General features: G+C 41.6%; 3 protein-coding genes across 7 annotated transcripts; 1 reads left to right on the top strand and 2 right to left on the bottom strand.

Annotated features, from left to right (window-relative positions):
* Nucleotides 1-273: 273 nt before the first annotated feature.
* On the bottom strand, nucleotides 274-10,261 carry aste1b (asteroid structure-specific endonuclease 1b). Of its 2 annotated transcripts, XM_058046341.2 has the most exons (8): nucleotides 10,085-10,261; nucleotides 6,256-6,395; nucleotides 4,523-4,773; nucleotides 3,368-3,634; nucleotides 2,400-3,283; nucleotides 2,038-2,269; nucleotides 1,746-1,935; nucleotides 274-830 (listed from the first exon to the last, which is right to left on the bottom strand). In XM_058046341.2, exons 3-8 carry the CDS (start codon nucleotides 4,758-4,760, stop codon nucleotides 533-535), a joined length of 2,109 nt encoding a protein of 702 aa, XP_057902324.2. In that variant the 5' UTR covers nucleotides 4,761-4,773; nucleotides 6,256-6,395; nucleotides 10,085-10,261; the 3' UTR covers nucleotides 274-532. The 2 variants fall into 2 exon arrangements, with proteins under 2 accessions (XP_057902324.2, XP_057902323.2); XM_058046340.2 differs by lacking the exons at nucleotides 6,256-6,395; nucleotides 10,085-10,261 and adding an exon at nucleotides 5,706-5,893.
* On the top strand, nucleotides 6,153-15,970 carry smarcc1b (SWI/SNF related BAF chromatin remodeling complex subunit C1b). 4 transcript variants are annotated; one of them, XM_058046337.2, is made up of 28 exons: nucleotides 6,153-6,405; nucleotides 6,675-6,794; nucleotides 7,857-7,942; nucleotides 8,009-8,090; nucleotides 8,165-8,257; nucleotides 8,366-8,435; nucleotides 8,509-8,578; nucleotides 8,666-8,741; nucleotides 10,111-10,236; nucleotides 10,317-10,405; nucleotides 10,636-10,742; nucleotides 10,829-10,888; nucleotides 10,969-10,997; nucleotides 11,824-11,939; nucleotides 12,017-12,088; nucleotides 12,167-12,280; nucleotides 12,356-12,509; nucleotides 13,054-13,164; nucleotides 13,275-13,334; nucleotides 13,439-13,697; nucleotides 13,766-13,831; nucleotides 13,921-13,964; nucleotides 14,052-14,172; nucleotides 14,256-14,398; nucleotides 14,947-15,081; nucleotides 15,163-15,265; nucleotides 15,379-15,459; nucleotides 15,548-15,970. In XM_058046337.2, exons 1-28 carry the CDS (start codon nucleotides 6,238-6,240, stop codon nucleotides 15,613-15,615), a joined length of 2,823 nt encoding a protein of 940 aa, XP_057902320.2. In that variant the 5' UTR covers nucleotides 6,153-6,237; the 3' UTR covers nucleotides 15,616-15,970. The 4 variants fall into 4 exon arrangements, with proteins under 4 accessions (XP_057902320.2, XP_057902319.2, XP_057902318.2 ...); XM_058046336.2 differs by having other exon boundaries at nucleotides 15,379-15,465; nucleotides 15,548-15,969; XM_058046335.2 differs by having other exon boundaries at nucleotides 15,163-15,292; nucleotides 15,548-15,969.
* A 1,048-nt stretch (nucleotides 15,971-17,018) lies between these two features.
* LOC131101346 (uncharacterized) lies at nucleotides 17,019-20,793 on the bottom strand. The gene is made up of 7 exons (XM_058046354.2): nucleotides 20,631-20,793; nucleotides 20,034-20,127; nucleotides 19,533-19,620; nucleotides 17,885-19,446; nucleotides 17,639-17,778; nucleotides 17,517-17,559; nucleotides 17,019-17,444 (listed from the first exon to the last, which is right to left on the bottom strand). The coding sequence occupies exons 1-4, from the start codon at nucleotides 20,779-20,781 to the stop codon at nucleotides 18,892-18,894; spliced, it is 888 nt and encodes a 295-aa protein (XP_057902337.2). The 5' UTR covers nucleotides 20,782-20,793; the 3' UTR covers nucleotides 17,019-17,444; nucleotides 17,517-17,559; nucleotides 17,639-17,778; nucleotides 17,885-18,891.
* Between the last annotated feature and the right edge of the window lie 514 nt (nucleotides 20,794-21,307).

The following is a 21,307-nucleotide window of genomic DNA, read 5'->3' as shown; positions in this document are numbered from 1 at the left end:
GATCACGTATCGATATCGGGCCGATACGTGATCGGATATCAGATACCCGTATGTTTCTTTTGTTGCGATGTTCATATTGTTACATTGTCGATATTGTTATACATCTATTGTTTATTGGTTTGTTTTTACAATAAGCTAATTTTTGACTTTGTTTTGCTCTAACAATTGTAATAAAAAAAGATATATTATTGTATTTACAGTGCACTTTTACAGTGCGTTTCAGCCTTTGTTTTTATAAATAAAATCGTGATCAACGTAAGTTAAAAAGCTTTATTTGCAAAATAAACCATGGATTATACAAAGTTGCAGTGATTCTAATTACATAATCTGCTGATTAAAATGGAATATATGAATACAATGCATTACACATGTATATAATTAAAAATAGCAAGTACCTGCTGTTGCTATTGTTTAGTGTGACAACGGTCAGTGTTAGCGAAGCTGCAACTATACTGTCCATATGATACAATAGTTTTTCATAGCATCTATACAACGTCCCCATTTGGTCACATGATTTATCATTAAGTCAGGCTTACTCATTGATGTCTAAAACAGCAAACCTGTTGCTGATCCCTTCATTCCCTCGCCTTCCCTCTCCTCTTCCTCTCCTTACTCCGGATGCCCCTCTTCCTCTCCGTCCCTGTTCTCTGCCTCTCCCCTTACCTCGTCCCGCTGAAGAAGGGTGAGCTTTGGAGTCGCAATTCCTCACGGCATGCAAGAGTGTCGAGTACAAGTGCCTGGAAAATGACGACTCGGGCAAGAGGCTCTCCGTTGCTCCGCCCTCTTTCAGATAGCTGACAAGGCCGTGCGCCATGGTACCGCTGAACAAACTGATAGAAATGTACAGAAAACAGAAGGAGTATCTTAAAACGGGGGTGTATAAACGTTCCGACTGAAGGCAGCATAAAAAAAAAACTGAAGGATGCAGGGCCACTTATATTTTGTCCTATAAAAGATGCTATGTTTGTGTTTTTGGTTGACTATGGAATATTACTCATACAAAATATTGAAATACAAGTTTTATGTAGTATTCTGACTACCCGGCGTCATTAATGACACAACATTACCGTCACACTGCATGGAGTCAGCCATGGCGTGACTGAGTCAAAAGTTCTCCTATCCCATGTGGAAGTGGTACATTTTTGACTTTTTATTTTAATCTTTCTTTCCAACTGCAATTGAATCATATCAAGTTGAGAATAAATAAGATGGAGCAATAATGACCTGCGAGTTTAAAATGGCCCCCGGTGCCGCACTTTGGACACCCCTGGTCTAAACAGTATGTGAAATGAACTTACCATGAGAGGTGGACTTCAGGCAATGGTAGCAATAATAACTGATTGCTACCATTAAAAAAAAAAACTGAAGGATGCAGGGCCACTTATATTTTGTCCTATAAAAGATGCTACGCTTGTGTTTTTGGTTGACTATGGAATATTACTCATACAAAATATTGAAATACAAGTTTTATGTACTATTCTGACTACTAGGCGTCAGTAATGACACGACATTACCGTCACACTGCATGGAGTCAGCCATGGCATGACTGAGTCAAAAGTTCTCCTATCCCATGTGGAAGTGGTACATTTTTGACTTTTTATTTTAATCTTTCTTTCCAACTGCATTTGAATCATATCAAGTTGAGAATAAATAAGATGGAGCAATAATGACCTGCGAGTTTAAAATGGCCCCCGGTGCCGCACTTTGGACACCCTTGGTCTAAACAGTATGTGAAATGAACTTACCATGAGAGGTGGACTTCAGGCAATGGTAGCAATAATAACTGATTCAGACACAGTGCACTCCAGAGGCAGGCCTGCCATTGGCTGAAACTGTGAGCCGCTCCGATGTGCATGCCTTGTCTCGGGGACCTTACACGTTGCCGATCCAGCCAACGGAGAAAACTGCGCTCCACTGACCAGTTAAGCTGTGGGACTACAATTGTGCACAACATGGATACTGTCAGGGATAGATATTTCTTCCGATATTTTTATGCTGAACATAAAACATTCCATTTATGGCCCCGGCATTACTTACAGGAACATTGGGAGAAAATGGCTCCACCCTGCTCAATCGAGACCAGTTCTCCATACACCATTCCGAGGATCAGCGCTTGGAGCTGCGGCTGCGAAGGCGTGGGTACGGCCTCCTGCAGCCAGAAGCCTGTTACAGCTACAGCCAGCCTCAAGTGAGGGGGGACAGCAGCCATTGCAGACTGACTGACCCGTAAGACTTCGAAAAGGGCATTCAGATGAACTTTTGCAGGTGCCTGGAAAGTTGGAAGGGGGAAGCAGAAGTTAAACCGTACCAATCCTGTAGAAATAGAGACCATATTTTGGAAGGGCCCATGTAGACCTAAACCCCAACTGAAACTTGAAGTGCATATTTCTCATATTTACCTGTCCGATTGTATCCAGGTGTACATGTGATTTCAGCAGCAACGCCTCCACTTGGTTGTTCTTCAAGTTGAGATGAAGTCGATCCAACTCCTCCACGTATACGTGAGCGCCGGAGACTTGTGTCTGCAGGCCGCTTGCGCGGGCATCTTGATCGGGGCTAAATCTTCCATTTCCGGTGTGTTGAGTGCCTTGAACAGAACCCCCTTGCTTCCCCTTGAGGAGTAATATCCCATATATGGCCTGACGTATAGCTGTAGCGCTACAATGGCTGCTTAGTTGCTTGCTGTTCTCTACCTGCGGGTGGAGCAGCACTTTACGCATTAACAAAGCATCCACCACTAAGGGAGCTAAAAGCCCCTGTGCCGCAGCGTTTAATAAGCACTCGGGTAACGGTAATTCATGTCTTCCTGGTGGTGTCTTACATTCAGAGAACCAACGAGCCAGGGGGCTGTCGGGGGCGATATGGTACTCCTGCATACCGGCCTGCAGTTGTAAACGCAGCGATCCTTTCCCTTTTTTCTTGCCCCCAATGCTATCCGCTCCCATTAGCCTGCTCACTTCCGCTAAGGCGTCGACAGAACTTGGAAACGAGGACAACCAGCAAAGCAGGAGATGGATGCGGGAAGAGTGCGCATTACGTTTACCCCTGCCGCCATTCCTACTTAACATACTTGCATCAATTAGAGCGAGAAGGGTGTCTGCCTCTTTTGGAGTGCCGTAGTCGTTACCGGTCAGAACAGCACAAAGCGGCAGTAACTCCTGATTCAGTCCACCGTACCAACGGCACAGAGCATTTGTGGTGTAGCGCCGAGCTGAAATGTAGCGGTGGGACGCTTTACCGTTAAGGTGAGTCCAGTGGAAATAATTGAGTGGGAGGTATCCACCTAGGAAAGAGATGCAGAAAACACACATCATCAAGTTCATGTCATTTGCATGCAAAGCAGAACTGATGCTGTATTTCCTCATACCTGGCAGGTCAAAAATAAAAAAATCGCTGTCATTGCTCAGAACCGGGCACCTCCACTGGTGAGCCAAACATGCAATCTCCCAGTCAGCCTCAGCGGGACACTGGACCAGGGGGATCGCCTTCTGAATAAGGACCTGAATAAAGACCTGCCTCGTCAGGATGGGGAGAACAGAGCCATTGCGGCCGTGGGCCATGTTCTCTGCTTCCTGGATCCTGGACTGCAGACGCTGCTTCAGAGTGCCCATTTTCTTGTTGCTGGGGTCGATCCCTGAGAGAATACAACAACTTTTTTACTGCTTTAGACTCCATTAATAAACAAGCACCTCAAACTAAATGTGTAAATCCACTATCTGACCTTAATTGTCTTTATTTCAAACATGACAAACATCCAAAGCACAACAAACCAACCAGAATCATTCATTCATTCATTTTCTACCGCTTTTTCCTCACGAGGGTGGCGGGGGTGCTGGAGCCTATCCCAGCTGTCTTCGGGCAAGAGGCGGGGTACACCCTGGACTGGTCGCCAGCCAATCACAGGGCACATATAGACAAACAACCATTCATACTCACATTCATACCTATGGACAATTTGGAGTCACCAATTAACCTAGCATGTTTTTGGAATGTGGGAGGAAACTGGAGTACCCGGAGAAAACCCACGCACACTCCACACACAGATGGCCGAGGGTGGAATTGAACCCTGGTCTCCCAGCTCTGAGGTCTGCGCGCTAAGCACTCGACCGCCACCCCCTTTCCAATTTACTTATTCTAAACTTTAAAACGTGTTTCAAACGGAAAAAGAAGCCAAAAACGTACCACTTCCACACTGAATGAGAGGATAACTTGAGTTAATCAGTGGTGTGTTGTCCTATGCTGTGTGTTGCATTAAAAAGACGGGACTGAGTCTGTTGGGATGGATAGACCCCACCCTCCCAGACCCATGTCTCGCCTACCCTAGTTCTCTTATTTAGTGTAAATGGGGATAGCAGTGACAGTGGTTACAAGCAGTAATTAACTTGTCAACAAAACAAAATCCAATCACTAACCAAGCCTACCAAAAAGGAAAAAAAACATTGTAGATGCTTGACTAGTAAAAGTAAAATAAAAGTAATTGAGTCATATAAAATACTTAAATGTGTCTTTTGGTAGCTTTTACCTCCATCCAGAACCACATATGGCTGGATGTTACAGGCCTCCAGGGCTGAGAGGAATTGATAGAGTATGGATGCAAAGGCATCATAGTCTCCTCCGTGCTGGCGATCCAAACCGTGTTTCAGGTAGAGATTGAAATAGAGACTGTTGCCGTCGATAACCAGGCGGCTGTCTCTGAATCGCACATCCAAAAGGAAAAGATTGTTTCCCTCTATGAAGGTCGTAAGGCCATGGACGCCCATGACGGCTCAGGTTCTGGAAAGAGAAGGATTTGACATTTTTGTAAAGATATTGTTGGATACAAGGTCTACAAAATGTATACGTATAGTTATGCTGTCAATTGTTAAGCATATATAGGTAGATAATACTATATATTTCGGTATCGATCAAAATACTGGGTCAGACAGTACCAACACTATTTACTTTGACATTTTGTGCTTTTTGCCTTTAAATTTGTTGCTTGTGATTTTAACCAAAATAACAATAACACGGCGACACGGCGGTCGAGTGGTTAGCGCACAGACCTCACAGCTAGGAGACCAGGGTTCAATTCCACCCTCGGCCATCTCTGTGTGGAGTTTGCATGTTCCCCCGTGCATGCGTGGGTTTTCTCCGGGTACTCCGGTTTCCTCCCACATTCCAAAAACATGCTAGGTTAATTGGCGACTCCAAATTATGAATGTGAGTGTGAATGGTTGTTTGTCTATGTATATGTGCCCTGTGATTGGCCGGCCACCAGTCCAGGGTGTACCCCGCCTCTCGCCCGAAGACAGCTGGGATAGGCTCCAGCACCCCCGCGACCCTCGTGAGCAAAAAGCGGTAGAAAATGAATGGATAACAATAACACAACAAAAAAACAAAAACAAAATATCGACCTCATCACGTGTGTATCGATCCTATACTGATACTAGCCTATTGTCGATAATGTCAGAAGTTAACTACATGTTCCTGGTGGCTACAGCTATGTACGTCTACATTAAAAAACATCTTATAACCATTTCGAACCCAACTGATGGAATGCTGTGCACCATAACGGTCTGGCCACCCTTATTATCATACTCGGAATGTTATCTTGTTACATACTAAAGCTGAATAACTTCCACTGCTAATGCTGGCGAGCTCCTGAAATGTTCTTTTGAGACATAATACCTTGTGACTTTTTCTTTATCATACATAAACGTTCTTACCTTTACCAGAGTGTGTCTGCACAAAAGTGACTCACACGTCTCTTAAAGCATCTCTTGAAAACAATGTCAACTCCAGCGTTCTTCATCTCATGTACTTGATGAAGAAAGTGATTTTGCTTATTTTAGACCTTTAGTTTGGGGCGTTGTATTTTCGTGGCTGGAGTCTATTTCCTGTTTATTCTACTTCTCGGTTTTGGTTAGCGGTGTGCACTACCGCCATCTACTGAATGAATTTAGACAGTAATAATAGAGGTCCTGGCTATTGTCGATATTTGTGTTTAAGATGCATGTCACTCTATTTAAGTTTGATTGTTAGGTATCAATATTAAAAACTACACACAAATTAGTAATAATTACAAAAAGTAAATATCCAAATCCACTCGGAAGTTTGCATGGCATGTTTGTGTGGTGTGTTCAAACAGACTCGTGATTTTGACATCTCGCACATTCTCACGAGATCACAAAAGCTAGCATGCGCCGCGCTAGCCAGTTTTGTTCTTCTGTTTTGGATTGATCGGGATTTATTACCGCTATGTCCGGAGGAACAAACCTCGAGTTTCCAGGGACAAGTCAGACCAGCTCCGGGTTCTCCGCACATCGGAAAAAAGACAGCAGTCCTTCAGCCTGGTTCTGGGAGAGTGCCGATACTTTAGCCCAGCTGGAGCCAGTGCGTCAGTGGATCGGGAAGCACTACAAAAAGGTAGTTAGCTTATCGGCAAGCTAGCCACCTCCTTCCAGCTAGCCCTGTGTAAACATACATCTCACAGCAGCATTATTTGCGTTTTATATATGCATTTAAAAGTCAAAAATACCCACTAAAATGAAACATAGCAGTTCATAACGAGACCAATTTAAACAGCCCTAGTGAATAATATTGTAGATAATGCATGCATCAGTATTAAAAGTGAAGGATAACAGTCCCAAATGAGCAGTTTTTAACTTGAAATCTGTATTCGTGTGCTTGTGTAGTTTGTGTTGTTGGACGCTCCATCATGTCAGACTCTGGCTGCTGTGACGCTGCAGCTGCTCCAGTTTCAAGAGGATGCATTTGGCAAACGAGTTCCAAACCCTGCTCGCACCAAACTACCAGTAAGTTCATCAATTCTTTCTCGTTAATTATATAGTAATACATTGTGATGACTAAGATTTTACGTCTTCATAGCGTAAGGTTTACAGATGACATCTTAAGTAGAAAGATGTAATTAATATCAATGACACTTACTTCCTTTAGAGTATAAGTTAGAATTACAGTGCAGGGCAAAAGCACATCAGCGTTTAAACGTTTCAAACACAGAAATGATCCATGACACAAACACAATATGACACATGCAACAGAAAATGAAAACCAAATGCAAATGATGCCCAAAACACACACAAAAACCCCAATGCCAAGTGCATGAGAGAAATACTGCAGACTACCAAGGGAGCCAGACTTTGCTGTATGTAATATTTTGCATTATCCAACTATAACTGAGTTACATAGCTAATGTTAGCATTAGAGTGTAGTGAAACAAAGGGCTCTAGTTTTGGGGCGCAGCCCACGCAGTGGTAATATGCATCACAGAGCGCAGCCAATTTGGTAGACTGGACTGTGCATAGATGGGCGGAGTGGCGCACCAGGGGAGGAGTCCACATTTTCAGCTTGTCGCGGTGACAATTTCGTGACAAAACAGCCCGCCAAAGTTTGCCGGAGAAAGTTTGTCAGCTCCAACCTTGTCTAGTTGGGGCGCAGGCAAAGTGCAGGCTGCATAATGGTAAATTGGTGGAAATTGAGATAGTGACCAATTAGACAACTAAGAATTAACAATGGAGGCAATGGCATCGCGCTGCTCACAAAATTTGCAAAGTGCGCTGCCCATACACGGCGTCGGCGTGGCGCAAGAAGGTGCGCAGTGACTGCGCCAGGTCTACGAAATTAGAACCCGAAAGTGTTTAACAAAGACAGAGAAACTTGTACCTTAAGTCAACCATCTTTTCATTCAGGCTCCCTTGGTAGTCTGTTTTCCATTAACCTTCTCATGCACTCATTTTGCATAATTTCCAACATATTTATTTTTGATCTTGCAGCATTTGCCATCCCCATGCACTTGTTTTTATATAGTGTTTGTTTGGGGTTGTCAATTTGATTTAAGACGCCATTTTTCTGTATAGACGCAGTGTTTCCTGGACTTGCGACCAGGGGGTGGACTATGTCACATCCTCGGCTCTGCTTACAAATTTAAAGTTGAACAGGGCTGGTAAGTATCCTCGCAAACGGGATAATGAATTATTGAATCTTTTCGCTAACATTTGTACTTTCACAGGCGAAGATTTGACTTGCAGAATCCATCAAGAATGGACCGGAATGTTGAAATGTTTGCTATGATTGAAAGAGCTCTAATACAAGTAACGAACACACACTTCAAAATAACATTTGAAATCCATGAATCAAAATCTACTAATTAATGTTGTTTTGACAGCACAACTGTATGTCACATCCTGTGGTTTATCTGGACCCTTCACTGGATCAGGCGCTGGCTAGCAGAATTACTGGTGTCGTCACAAAGCATCAGGTAAAGAGATTTGTACATTTGAAATGGAAGTATACACATGGATGGATAAGTAGTGAACAGGATGAAGTAACCTCATCATGCCTTTATGGTTTGCTTTTATCCATGCAGAGCACACTTACAATGGATAGAGTCCTGGCCAGTCACCACATATATCCATTCCCTGAATCCACAGATGAAGGTGAGCAAAAGCATGTGCTCAAAAGGTGGATAAATGCAGTAAGGACTGAGGGTTTTTTTTTTTTGCATTTCAGATGAATGGATGCGTCCTGTCATGCAAAAACAAAGCCATGTCCTAGTCCATTGGGGCATGCACCCTGATAGGTATTATTATTATTATAAACTCATACACATGCAAACACCAATGCCCGAACACTCAAGTTACCAATTTCTCTTTCGTCTTAACAATAGTTATGACAGCTGGTTGTCCTCGAGTGAAGTCGACGGCGAGGTTGAAGAGCCTCCACATACAGAAAAACCATGGAGGGTGAGCAAAACATGCAATGTTTTCCGAGGGTGAAGTTCCTCCAATCGGGATTTTTATTAAAAAAATGTCTTCAAAACTACACCCAGCCCCCCAAAAAGACCACACTAATAACCTGACTAAACAATCATGTGAGGCTTGGCTAATAAAGTGAGGATTCATCAACATCGTAAAGCATAGGCCTAATAAAAGGCTGCATCACAAAGGGAATCATCGGTTAAACAGCGAAAGTATCAATACTTGATACCATAATGGCACAGAACACCGACCGAAAAACAGAGTAGATATATCGTTCCTATTCATTTAGTGGCATCAAAAAATGCAGACTCACCTGCAACAAGTACATAAAGGTGATATTGTGCAAGTCAAGTCTCGTAAGTAACTTTATTTTGCTCAATGAATACACTACTCTACAGAGAACATACCAACTCCTTATTTCTAAAATCACAAATACTTAAAGTTGCTGATATAGTTCATCTTCAAACAGCTAAATAATGCATAAGGCTAAAAACAACCAATTACCTAAAAATGTCATCCAATACTTCTCTACAAGAGAGGAGAAATATGATCTCAGGGAAGAACTACATTTGAAACACTTATATGCTCGGACTACGTTAAAAAGCCATAGCATTTCAGTATGTGGAATCAAACTATGGAATGGATTGAGTAGGACCCTCAAACAATGCACAATGATGAGCCAATTCAAGAAACAATACAAGCAGTTGATGTTTGCTAAATACAAGGATGAAGAGTCTTGAACCAGTCATGATGTGCTATATATATATATCACTATATTGACACTTACTATGGTACCCATTATGTCATTGGATGCTCATATTACCTCGTACTTTGGTACGGGACAAAAAAAAATAAAATAAAAATAAATAAAAATAAACTGTATTATGCAAAGCAGGAAGTGAACAAATGTAACAGTTACTGATTGTAAAAGTACCAGATGGAGGGGTAGGATTTAATAAGCTTTGCTTCTTCCTACTCCTTTTTGACATGTGGAACTGTGAACTGATTATGTGATGCATTCAATTGTAATCTGATGCATGTTCAAATGAAATCAAACCATTACTCTTGTACAAAACTGCACATGTGTTTCAATGAAAATCCTTCAGAACGAGGCAGCTAACAATTCACCTAATGGGATTAACCTAGTCAGCCTATACAGCCGTCTATTCAAAGTTTTTTATACTAGATGCTATGACCATTTAGTAACAGGCATTTTAAGCATTACCGGTGCTTTCTTCCTATAGCCATAGTCTGACATCACCAAAACTCTGTATCAATTATCTGTTTTCGCTCCGTGTGTGGTGTAAAATCTTTTCGTTTGCACATACCTTATACCCCTTTCTGTGTACTCCAGGTGCACGCTGGCTGGGTTTTGGACACCGACGATTTCAATGAGTGGATGAATGAGGAAGATTATTGTGTCGACGAGAGGAATTTACCTGTTGTTCTCCGGCAGCGCATTCATCAACGAGACGAGCAGGTTCGTGTTCAAGCTGACGGGTTTCCTAGCGGAATACAAATTAAAAAAAAATGTTTTGATTTCTTTTTCCACTTGTCAAGTGTCAGGACACTAAATCCACTCCCTTTAAAAAGAGACGACGCTCTCCATCTCCCCTGTCCTCTGAAGCTCGCAAGAAAGGCAAAAAAGGGTGCGTTCAATTCCAGTTTGTTCCTCTATTGCAGGGGTATCGTGACTGGCCGAGACACTGCAGGTTATCTTTCCAGCTGGTCACTATAGCAGGTGATTTTAATGATCAACACCTTCAGGTTGAGGGAAGGAGCTCATCAATGAAATCACCTGCTGGAGCATCTGCTTGGAGAGACAACGTGTGCTCTATAGTGTTACAAAGATGATTAATTCACACGTATGTGTGTGCAGGAGACGACGTGGACAGCAGGAAGAGGAGCAAGAGGAGGACTTGACCAAAGATATGGAGGACCCCACTCCTGTTCCTAACATGGAGGAGGTCATATTACCCAAAATTGGTATAATACATCAAATTGTCCACTTTCGTCATGGTGGCATTTGAACCGATGCCTCAATTAATTGTCTTATTTAATTGTACTTGCAGTCAACCTTAAAAAGGACAGTGAGAATACTCCTGTCAAAGGAGGCATTATGGCCGACTTGGGTAAATATGAATCTGACATAATTTAATATATTTTCCTCCACCTTACAGTCTCATCCTTTCTTCTTAAATTTATCTTGCAGATGATCAGGAAGATGATTTCCCTGGAAGGGTAAATACATTTACCATTATAGTCGTCCCTTGTTTATCGGAATTGGTTTCAGAATTGACCGCGATAAGTCTGACATTAGAGCCTCCTCGACATGAAACAACACCCCTATAGTCACCTTTACATTTGTATTACTCAATATACTGTATTTTCTGGAGTACAAGTCACTCCGGAGTATAAGTTGCACAAGGCCAAAAATGCATAATTAGGTAGAAAAAAAACCCATACATAAGTCGCATTTTTTGCGGGTAATTTATTTTACAAACTACTTAACTAAAACAGACATTACGTCCTCTTGGAAGGCAAGTTCTAACATTAATAAAAGAATAGAGAACAGGCTGAATAGGTGTAAGATATGCTAACAATGGTTATTCAGCTACATAAAAAATAAACAAGAACAAAAAAGGTGTCCAGTGTTTATGTAACAAACAGTTTTTTCACTTATAAGTCGCTCTGGAGTATAAGTCGCAGGAACAGCCAACCTATAAAAAAAAAGTGCAACTTATAGTCCAGAAAATACGGTAATAGATATACTTAGAGAAAATTTGACAAAAATAAGATAACAGACTCTCCCATTAGCAGTTTTTTTTCTGGCAGCGTACTTCCTGTGGTGGCTATTGTCTCAAAGTATTCTATTGGCGACTTTAAATGTTATAGCCCCATCAGTAGCCATTGTTATTATTATTATAATTATGTTATTATGAAAGCGCAATATTCGAAGTGAAATGTAGCCGACTGTATAATAAATTTATTAATCCAAGTGTGTGTGTAACTGTAGTACTTGATTGTGGGTGTGGTGGTCACTCTGTGTGCATGGATGTCCAAACAGGACGATGAGGAGGGAAGAGGGGAGATTCCTCGCCTATTAGAAGGAGAAGAGAACATCATTGAACAAACCCATCACATCATCATACCAAGTTTTACATCCTGGTTCAATAACAATTGGTGAGGAAGCGTACAGAAATGCATACAAGTCCGCTATGAGAATCCTCACCTCTGACCTCCTTTTGATGTCTTGTTAGCATCCACTCAATAGAGAAGCGCGCCCTGCCGGAATTCTTCAATGGAAAGAACAAGTCAAAATCACCAGAAGTGTGAGTGGTGTTTTATGACAATGAAAATCCACAAAATGCATTTTGCTAATTGTATGACTTTGATTTTGTGTGTCACAGTTACCTGGCCTACCGTAATTTCATGATTGACACGTACAGACTCAACCCCCAAGAATACCTCAGTTCAACATCCTGCAGGCGGAATCTCACTGGAGACGTCTGTTCTATTACAAGGTATACATTTGTACTTGTACATTCATATATACATATGTATATGTGGAGTAAAGTGCTAACATATTTTGTGTTTAGGCTGCATGCATTTCTAGAGCAGTGGGGTTTGATCAACTACCAGGTGGATGCAGAGAGCAGACCACTCCCTATGGGACCCCCACCCACACCTCATTTTAATGTACTGGCTGACACACCCACCGGGCTGGCCCCCTTACAGCACAGACCACTGCAGGTAGAGCACACATACAGTGTGTATAAGTATACAGTAATCCCTCATCACCACTGTCTTGTTGTCCCGTGGAGTTTTTCCCCGTGTAATGCCGCATCAAATGCACGATGAGTTTGGTTGTATGAAACTTCTTTTGGGAACACATTAACAGCAACATACCTTATTTTCTCTTACTTTGTCTACTATAATGAGTGTAAAGGTGACTATAGGGGTGTTATTTCATGTTTCTAATAAGGGCTCTAATAAGGTTCAAAACTGTATTAAGGTCAGAAACAAGGGAGTTTCCCGTGTAACGCTGCATCAAATGCACGGTGAGTTTGGTCGTATGAAACTTCTTTTGGGAACACATTAACAGCAACATACCTTATTTTCTCTTACTTTGTCTACTATGAGTGTAAAGGTGACTATAGGGGTGTTATTTCATGTCTCAAGAGCTCTAATAAGGTTCAAAACTGTATTATGGTCAGAAACAAGGGCTCAATGAGGAAATACTGTATGCTGTACACTAAATTACAGCATTGACTACAACCTACATTCACTGTTGCAGGTGACAGCTTCACAGCACATGTTGACCTTCCCAGAAAAAAGCAGAGAGAAGCCTTCAGATTGCCAAAACTTTGGCTTACGCATGGATGTTTATGCCAGGAAACACCCGAAGGTCTCAGCAACAGCAGAAAACTAATTAAAATGTGCCTTTTAATGACTTATCTAAAATGTTTATGTATTCTGCCTCTTATTGGGAAACAAAACATCCGGGACTGGCTGAAGACTAAAGGAGCGTGTGCAGGGCGGGAATGGACTGAGCAAGAGACACTTTTGTTATTAGAGGTGTGATTTTGTACTATCCCGAGCTGAGCTATTAATCTTTTCTTAAAATACACTTACATAGGTGCAGTTTTATGCTGTTAAGCTAACCTTCCCGACTCTCTCAGGCCTTGGAAGTCTACAGAGATGACTGGAACAAAGTATCTGAGCATGTGGGCTCCAGAACGCAGGATGACTGCATCCTCCACTTCCTCCGTCTGCCTATAGAAGACCCGTATCTTGAAGACTCATCCGCATCTCTCGGCCCCCTGGCCTACCAGCCCGTTCCCTTCAGCCAATCCGAGAACCCCGTTATGAGCACCGTGGCATTCTTGGCCTCTGTGGTGGACCCGCGTGTGGCGTCGGCTGCTGCTAAGGCTGCACTGGGTGAATGAATTTCTTAAATTATCATTGAACTTACTAAGCCGTGTCTAAAGACATCTGTTTGCGTGCAGAGGAGTTTTCTCAAGTCCATGAAGAGTCTTTAAATGGAATAACCTGCAACCAGCTCAAACAAACTGGTGAGATTTTTTTTTTTAATCTACATTCACACACAAATAATATCTGTGTGGAGTAAAGATGGTTTTTACTTGCTTTTTGTACCCGTCAGACTCAGACGCATCACAAATGGAGATGAACACCAGTTCCCATCAGGTGGAAGACTAATGATGTCACATTTTTGGATGGTTTTATCGCCACCTTTTGTTTATTCACCATGGGTTGTTTCTGGTCCTGAATCAGGTTTCTGTCAACGCTGATGGACTTTTGGTTGAAACAAGAGACCCAATAATGGAAGGAGAACGAGTCAAAAGAGAGAACACGGACAACATGCATGCAGAGGAAAGAGACATTTTGCATATAGGTGCAGTAACTGGGCTTCATCCTGTTTTTTTTTTAATATATAACATATTTCTATGCACTAGACAATATACCTTTATTTTCCAGGTAGAGCAAATGACGACGATGTCGTGCACGGGCAGGATGCAGAAGCGGATGAGGCGAGAGCAGTGATGGAGCTGGATCTGGTGGAAGGCACCGTTGCCACGGCAGCAGCAGCCGCTCTGGCCTCTGCTGCTACAAAGGCCAAGGCAAGCCCCGCCCTCTCACTTGGAAAACCTACCAATCATAGGAAGACAAAGGCTTTTCGGTTTCTTAGCAACTCTGACATTTTGGAGACCGCGTTGCCCTTCTGAACTGTATTAATTCTAATAATAAGACAGTGTGGAGGACTGCTTGGAAATTTCAATGCAGACTTAGATTTTCTTTGTAAGACGAGCAGAAAAAAAATCTAAAAAAAAAAAAAAAGTAGAATAATTAAACCGTCAAACAAATAAGTTTTTACTTTGTATGCCCTTCCTGATGCAACACTCCCATCTATCTTGGGACGTCGGGAATCAAATGTAGCAGCAGCATCACCTGGGCAACTAAAGAATAATAATACATTAAGTGAAAGCATCATTGCCTTAATTTCCCACACTGAATTAATTAAGTTTATCTATTTTTATTTGTTAACCCCTAGCCATCTTTTCCACGCTCTGTCACAGCCAATTTCATCTTATCTCCACTTCATTTTCATTTCCTCGTCACACATCGGTAGCGTCAGTGCTTTGTTCTCTTTTCCCTCTTGGGCTCACAGCATTTGGCGGCAGTGGAGGAGCGAAAGATCAAGTCTCTGGTGGCTCTGCTGGTGGAGACCCAGATGAAAAAGCTGGAGATCAAACTGAGGCACTTTGAAGAGCTGGAGACCATCATGGACCGCGAGAAAGAGGCTGTGCGTTGATTTACGGAAGCCCCTTTTCCAATTAGCTCTTTTTCCATACGCTTCCTCATGCATGTTTGTGTTTTTGTGTAGTTGGAGCAACAGCGGCAACAGCTTCTGACAGAGAGACAGACCTTCCACACTGAGCAGCTCAAGCAGGCTGAGATGAAGATTCGCCAGCAGAGGGAGCAACAAGGTCAGCCAGGCTTCACAATGCATTCAGGTTAGGTCATGCAGACAATTCAAATGCCTGCTTAACAGACTCTTAAGTCAAGCTCGGCTCTCACACGCAAGTATCCTTCCCCTCAGGTCAGTCCGTATCTAACCGCGTCACTCCCAGTGGAGGGCATATTCAAGCAATGGCCCCACGACACCCTGGAGCACCCAATGGCATGTGTGAGCATTCTTTAATGTGTGCCGTGGGTTCTCAGGGCCGTCTCCATGAACGTATTTCTAACCGCTTATTTCCTTATGCCAGATCCGTCCTCTCAGCCTGATGGTATGACTGCAGCTCAGCCTGGTCTTGCGGCATCAAGTCACAGCTGAACCCACAGTTGCTTCAAGTTTCTATTAAACAGGACTCAACTAGTGTGTGTGTGTATAGATTAAAAAAAACGACAGCATTGATGGTCAGAACCTTCCTGATTCCCCATTCGTAGACTGGATGCTTTGTGTGTGTGTGTGTGTGTGTGTGTGTGTTTGTATTTACTCAATGGCTCAGTCCATTAAAAGTATGTGACATATTTGTGTTGTCAGAGTTGAGGAATCTTCAGATTCAACCCGACTCATTAAAGTTGTTTTTTTTTATAAGTAACAATCTCGTCCTCCAGTCTAATTCATTGCAAGGATGCTAAAATTGTACATGCCCATTTTGCCCACTATTGTCCTCCCTCGTTTATGGCGGTGGTTCCACAACCGACTGCGAAAAATGAATTCAATGTTAATAAATTGATCACTTTTGTAGTTAGAGCATAGAAAACCTGTTTGATTTTTCTAAATACGGGCGTTAACATTATTAGAGGCATTCATATATGAAACAGCATGCTTATAGTCACCTTTATACACATTGTTTAAGTCACATTGGGGGGACTGGAGTCGGCCGCTAGCTAATGAGCTAACAAGATAGCAAGCTAACGAGCTAACCGGTTTGCCTCGAATTTTTCATTACAATTCAATAACACAAAACACATACCACTTATACGTGGAGTTGGAGGTGAACTTTTGGTCACTCTTATCGTGTCGGACACGCCATGGTTGAATTGCAGTGAAAGGTAATTGTACATGCCCATTTTGCCCACTATTTTCGTCCCTCGTTTATGGCGGTTAATTGGTTCCATAACCAACTGCGAAAAATGAATTCAATGTTAATAAATGGATTACTTTTGTAGTTAGAGCATAGAAAACCTGTTTTGATTTTTCTAAATACGGGCGTTAACATTATTAGAAGCCTCCAGATATGAAATAGCATGCTTATAGTCATCTTTATACACATTGTTTAAGTCACATTGGGGGGACTGGAGTCGGCCGCAAGCTAATGAGCTAACAAGATAGCAAGCTAACGAGCACTTCGAATTTTTCATTACAATTCATTAACACAAAACACTTACCACTTATACGTGGAGTTGGAGGTGAACTTTTGGTCACTTTTATCGTATCGGACACGCCATAGTTGACTTGCAGTTTAAGTAATCGAATGTGGTAATGTCTCATCAATGTTTTGTCATTACTGCCATCTAGTGGCTAGAATACTACAATGGACGACTTGTGTTCCTCTTTTCCCTCCTTTAGGGTGTGGAACCATGGTGACCAAATACATTAAACATCTGACACCCTTCCAATCAGGATTTACAAAATCAGCGTGTCAAATAATATTGACACAGAAAAGTGAAATCTGACTATATTGTGATAAGGGCAGTTTCTGTAATGGGCTGTACGTGTCCACACATTAGCAAAGGAAAAATGGCCTTTATTGTGAATAAAGATTCAAATAAATGAATAAAGGTTCTCCTTAAGGTGCAAAACTGTGTACAAAATTGTTACAGAAACCAATTTTAAAAATCTCATATTTGCTCTTTTGCACTTTGTACACAGATAAGGTCCATACACACGCGTGTAGTGTTTAAAAAATACAGTACACATAATAAAAACACAAATATTTTCATGCATGCGGCAGTTTGGTCAATACATAGGATTCCAACCTGGAACAAACCCGATTGGAAAACGGGGAAAAAACTCATTTTCTGGAATGTTGAATTGTGTTAATGTACACACTGGACTTGAAATCATGAAACCCAAACATACACCCAATCATTTGTCCATTTTCTTTACATAATTACATCTTCTTGAAATAGATGCCGAGTGATTTGCAGTGATTTCTGTGGGGAGGGTGGAAAAAAAAACATCTTGAATGAAACGAAACAAAAAAAGTGTGAACGTCCAATACTCACCGTGTTTACAGTATCATTGCCACTTAGTGGGATCATTGTTTTTCTGAAACAAAAAAAGCAACTAGTTGAATCAAACTGGTTTAAATAATGGGTCATAGCACCAGTTAAGGAGGAATACTTACGTTTATGATAAAAGTATGTTCCCAAGACCACTGCTACAGTCGCTGCAGTAGCTACAATAGCAACAGACGGGACAGATATCACCACACCTTCAGCCACTAACTTAAGGCCGAACTTCGCCCAATAAAGAGCTGCATATTTGCTGAAAGGTAACAAAAAGATTGGCGTTTTATCGCAGTATTGGGGCTGCTCCACTAGCATTAGCACTCCCACCAAAGAGAACATAGTCGAATTAGTTATTTACTTACACATGGATGGTCATTTTTGTTGTATGTTAGTTCTCTCCGACAGCTGTATATTTTGGAACTTTCGGTTTACTGGAATGGCTTTGTATATCCATTAAAGCCACACCCTTGTTGTTAAGGGGGCATGTCACTGCTTGAGTTGCACTACCCATTATTCAACAGGAGACTTTTTTATTTAAAGATACAGGACTTTTAAAGTGACCAAAATAGGACTAGAGGTGAGGGGGGTCATAATTAAATAGCCACGTGGGTACAAGCCTTGAATAAATTCTATAATCATACAATAAATAAATTTGTTTGTTCCATAGAACAACGGCATGAATGGAGTGAGCCCTTTTGTTAGCCATACATTCCTCTCTTTGTGTCAGTGGGTGGAGACGGGGCCGGTAGCATACACACACAGAGTGCAGACGAGTGTACCACAGTAGAAATGATTTGAATAGATTACAATATATTGTCTTGTACTTTTAATTGTATTTTTCTTAAAAGTACAGTTAAAATTGCGTCGTAGCTCCTTCTCGGAGACCCAATCTCGTGTTTCATGAGACTTCTATTCAGTGTCATCGATAACAGTAAGTCGTGCAGGGAAAAGGTACTGCGTTCGAGCACAATATCAAACGGAGAAAAGATTAATTCAGACAATTTTCTTTCCACAGTAATTATGACATTAACAAGTAGTGACGTCATCTTCTAATACAGACACTGCAGACTTACCTTTGCTCAACTGCAGGGGGCGTCCAAATGTCTTCCAGTGAGGGCCACATACTTGAGTAAAATTAGTGATTTTCCCATTTATGCTGTTCTTTTACCAATTTATTCTAGTAATATGACTTTATTCTCATATTTATTACTTTTGGTTTTTTTTACAAAGATTAATTACAAAAATTATTTTGTCCTGTTTTGTTTATAATCCCGATTAAAAAATGCTTACAATGTTTCATGTGATGCTTGAAGATGGCATTTAGTGATGATAAATACGAGACAGAGCAGATACTGACGTGAACTGTTATTTATTTCTGGATTAATGCTTCAAGGATTGCCAGGAAGCGCTCCTCCCTAGCAGCAGTGTCTCTCCTATCATCTCTCTCCCTCATCTCTCTGAAGAATCGTTCTTCCCTCTCCACGGCCTCACGGTGCCTCCTCTCCTCCCTCTCCATAGCCTCACGGTGCCTGGTCTCCTCTCTCTCTAAAGCCTCACGGTGCCTCCTCTCCTCTCTCTCAGCTGCCTCCCTCGCCCTGGCCTCTTCTCTCTCTATGGCCTTGGCTTCCATCTCTCTCAGCTCCAGTTCAAACCTCTCATCTTTTTCCATCGTTTCCTTCAACATGTCCCCAAGATCCACCCGGCGTCTTTTGGGGATGGATCCTGTGGGTGCGTCCCGTTCTGGGGTGAGCACAGACGGGGATTCGCCTGCCACATCATCTTGGGAAGATGAAGCGATGAAGACGGGCGGCGTCATGGATAACCTGCCCCCAATTGCTTCATCCATCAAATTGTACCACTTCCAAGACGCGCCAGGGGTCTCACTGCCATCTAGGCTGACCCCAGATTTGTTGTACTTATGCCCCTACAAAGAAAACACAGCAAAAAACTCTAATGTACACAGTATTCACCTATGTATTTTCATATGTTTAACACAAATAGTCAATCAACCTTATACTGATGCTTCAGGTTCTCCCATTTCTTTTTTAAGAAGGCTGGTGTCACCTTTCCCTCCAGTCCTCGACTAGCGATGTAGATCCTGAAAAAAAATAAAAGTAGATTATAACCAGACACTCCATATAGTTACTATAGTTACCATATAGTTATTGGATAAAAACTATTAAAGATGGAGATATGAGTACAGCTGAATGTAGGCCTTATCTGTAACAGAGCCATAATTCTCCTGGATCAATAACACCCCGGTCTTCTTTAATGAACTTCTCACACATATATACATAATTTTATTATATATCATACTTCCTGTCTCCTAGGCTGGGACGCTATGATATAAAATTTCACAGCCAAAAGGATCATTACTAGGAAAAATCAGTCTGTTTATGTGGATGTGCTGCAAACGAACCTGTACTGACAACATGTAACGGCCACAGGTAAATGTTCAAGCATTTGTCAGCCACTATGAGGGATGACAGATGTTTGTTTGCATTTACTTACTCATATCCATTGACAGCTGCATTACGTCTCCCTGTGAACAAGGCGGCGTTGGCAGTCCTCCACAAAATAAGGGACCTGGTGTCCTCATCATGCCCTAAGATTACAATGTACAGACGTGAGAAACTGAATTCTATAATGATTTGTATTTAATGACACCAAACAAATAAACGTCAGTTGATTTGTGATACTAACAATTAGTTAAACAATGTACAAAGACACATATTGACAGCGTACACGGTATGGCAAACGCACATATAATAAGTGCTTATTATTATTATTATTATATTTAATCCGAGGGTAGCGCAACATGAACATGACTTCACAGATTCAATCAACTTCAACCACTACAGCCAGCTGATTATTATATTTATGTCATCGTTACCTGAATATAACACAAAATGTGTCGTTTTACGCGTATTCAATATTGTCGCGTCAAATGCCGCAGCTAGCTTTAGCTGGGCCGTAAGAGACGGCGTATCCTCATCTGTCGTTAATAAGACCCACTAACAACCCACTCAACAAACTACGTACACATACTGGCTTCTAACCAACTACAATATATGTGTATTGTTTTGGATGAAAATACGTAAAACCTACATTGTTGTTCACCAATTTCCACCGCAACGATTTGGTCATCATCCGCCATTATTTCAAGTTGGGGAGGGTTTGATAGTCCCGCCCCTTCCGCTACGTCAGCAAGATGGCGACTGTTGAGGGTGGTACGGGGTGATAAAGTGTACATCCGCATTGCTCACTCGGCTTTATTTTGAGCCGCGCTTAACGGCATTAAATAGAAAAGAGAACAAGAGAAACAAGAGGGTGGCGGATTAGCACTGTTGCAAACTCCTTAGTAAAAAATGTAGAGGGAAAAGGAGAAGTCGCCGGATGACGTCATATGCTAATATGCTAATAACATTTAACACATAAATTATAAATCACTACAATAACTTTACTGACACCTAGTGGTCAGTGTACAATACTACATGTCACCGCATCTGCTTTGAATGCATTTCTTAATGCCTTATTTGTATTTTAGTTCATTATTATGCTTGACAATACTTAAATTAGGTGAAAAAAATAATAACATTTGTTTAAATATGCATTTTCTTACCAATAATAGGTCATATTCAACCACAAGACAGCATGATATATTAATAAATATATTTTTTTATATACACTCATGCCCATGATGAGTGTATTTAAACCTGTGACTGTAACATTATCATTTTTTTTTTACATATTTGAGTATTAAAAATGTCTCCACAGGCGGACAC

This window comes from Doryrhamphus excisus, linkage group LG7 (assembly GCF_037039965.1).
Source record: "Doryrhamphus excisus strain RoL-2023G ecotype Guam linkage group LG7, RoL_Dexc_Guam_v1.1, whole genome shotgun sequence".
In the NCBI taxonomy this organism is placed as follows: domain Eukaryota; kingdom Metazoa; phylum Chordata; class Actinopteri; order Syngnathiformes; family Syngnathidae; genus Doryrhamphus; species Doryrhamphus excisus.
Note: the sequence above shows the minus strand (reverse complement) of the source record. Positions and strands in the feature narration are given on the sequence as shown.

What these genes read in the sequence shown, in the direction of transcription:
- aste1b (XM_058046341.2), bottom strand. Translation starts at nt 4,760, where the DNA reads ATGGGCGTCCATGGCCTTACGACCTTCATAGAGGGAAACAATCTTTTC. An exon ending in ATATGTGGTTCTGGATGGAG is followed by an intron (nt 3,635 to 4,522) that starts GTAAAAGCTACC and finishes GTATTCTCTCAG; the next exon opens with GGATCGACCCCAGCAACAAG. An exon ending in CATTTTCTCCCAATGTTCCT is followed by an intron (nt 1,936 to 2,037) that starts GTAAGTAATGCC and finishes GCACAATTGTAG; the next exon opens with TCCCACAGCTTAACTGGTCA.
- smarcc1b (XM_058046334.2), top strand. Translation starts at nt 6,238, where the DNA reads ATGTCCGGAGGAACAAACCTCGAGTTTCCAGGGACAAGTCAGACCAGC. An exon ending in GTGTCGTCACAAAGCATCAG is followed by an intron (nt 8,258 to 8,365) that starts GTAAAGAGATTT and finishes TTATCCATGCAG; the next exon opens with AGCACACTTACAATGGATAG. An exon ending in CGCAAGAAAGGCAAAAAAGG is followed by an intron (nt 10,406 to 10,635) that starts GTGCGTTCAATT and finishes ATGTGTGTGCAG; the next exon opens with GAGACGACGTGGACAGCAGG.
- LOC131101346 (XM_058046354.2), bottom strand. Translation starts at nt 20,781, where the DNA reads ATGCGGATGTACACTTTATCACCCCGTACCACCCTCAACAGTCGCCAT. An exon ending in GGAAATTGGTGAACAACAAT is followed by an intron (nt 20,128 to 20,630) that starts GTAGGTTTTACG and finishes TTGTAATCTTAG; the next exon opens with GGCATGATGAGGACACCAGG. An exon ending in GCAGCTGTCAATGGATATGA is followed by an intron (nt 19,621 to 20,033) that starts GTAAGTAAATGC and finishes ATTTTTTTTCAG; the next exon opens with GATCTACATCGCTAGTCGAG.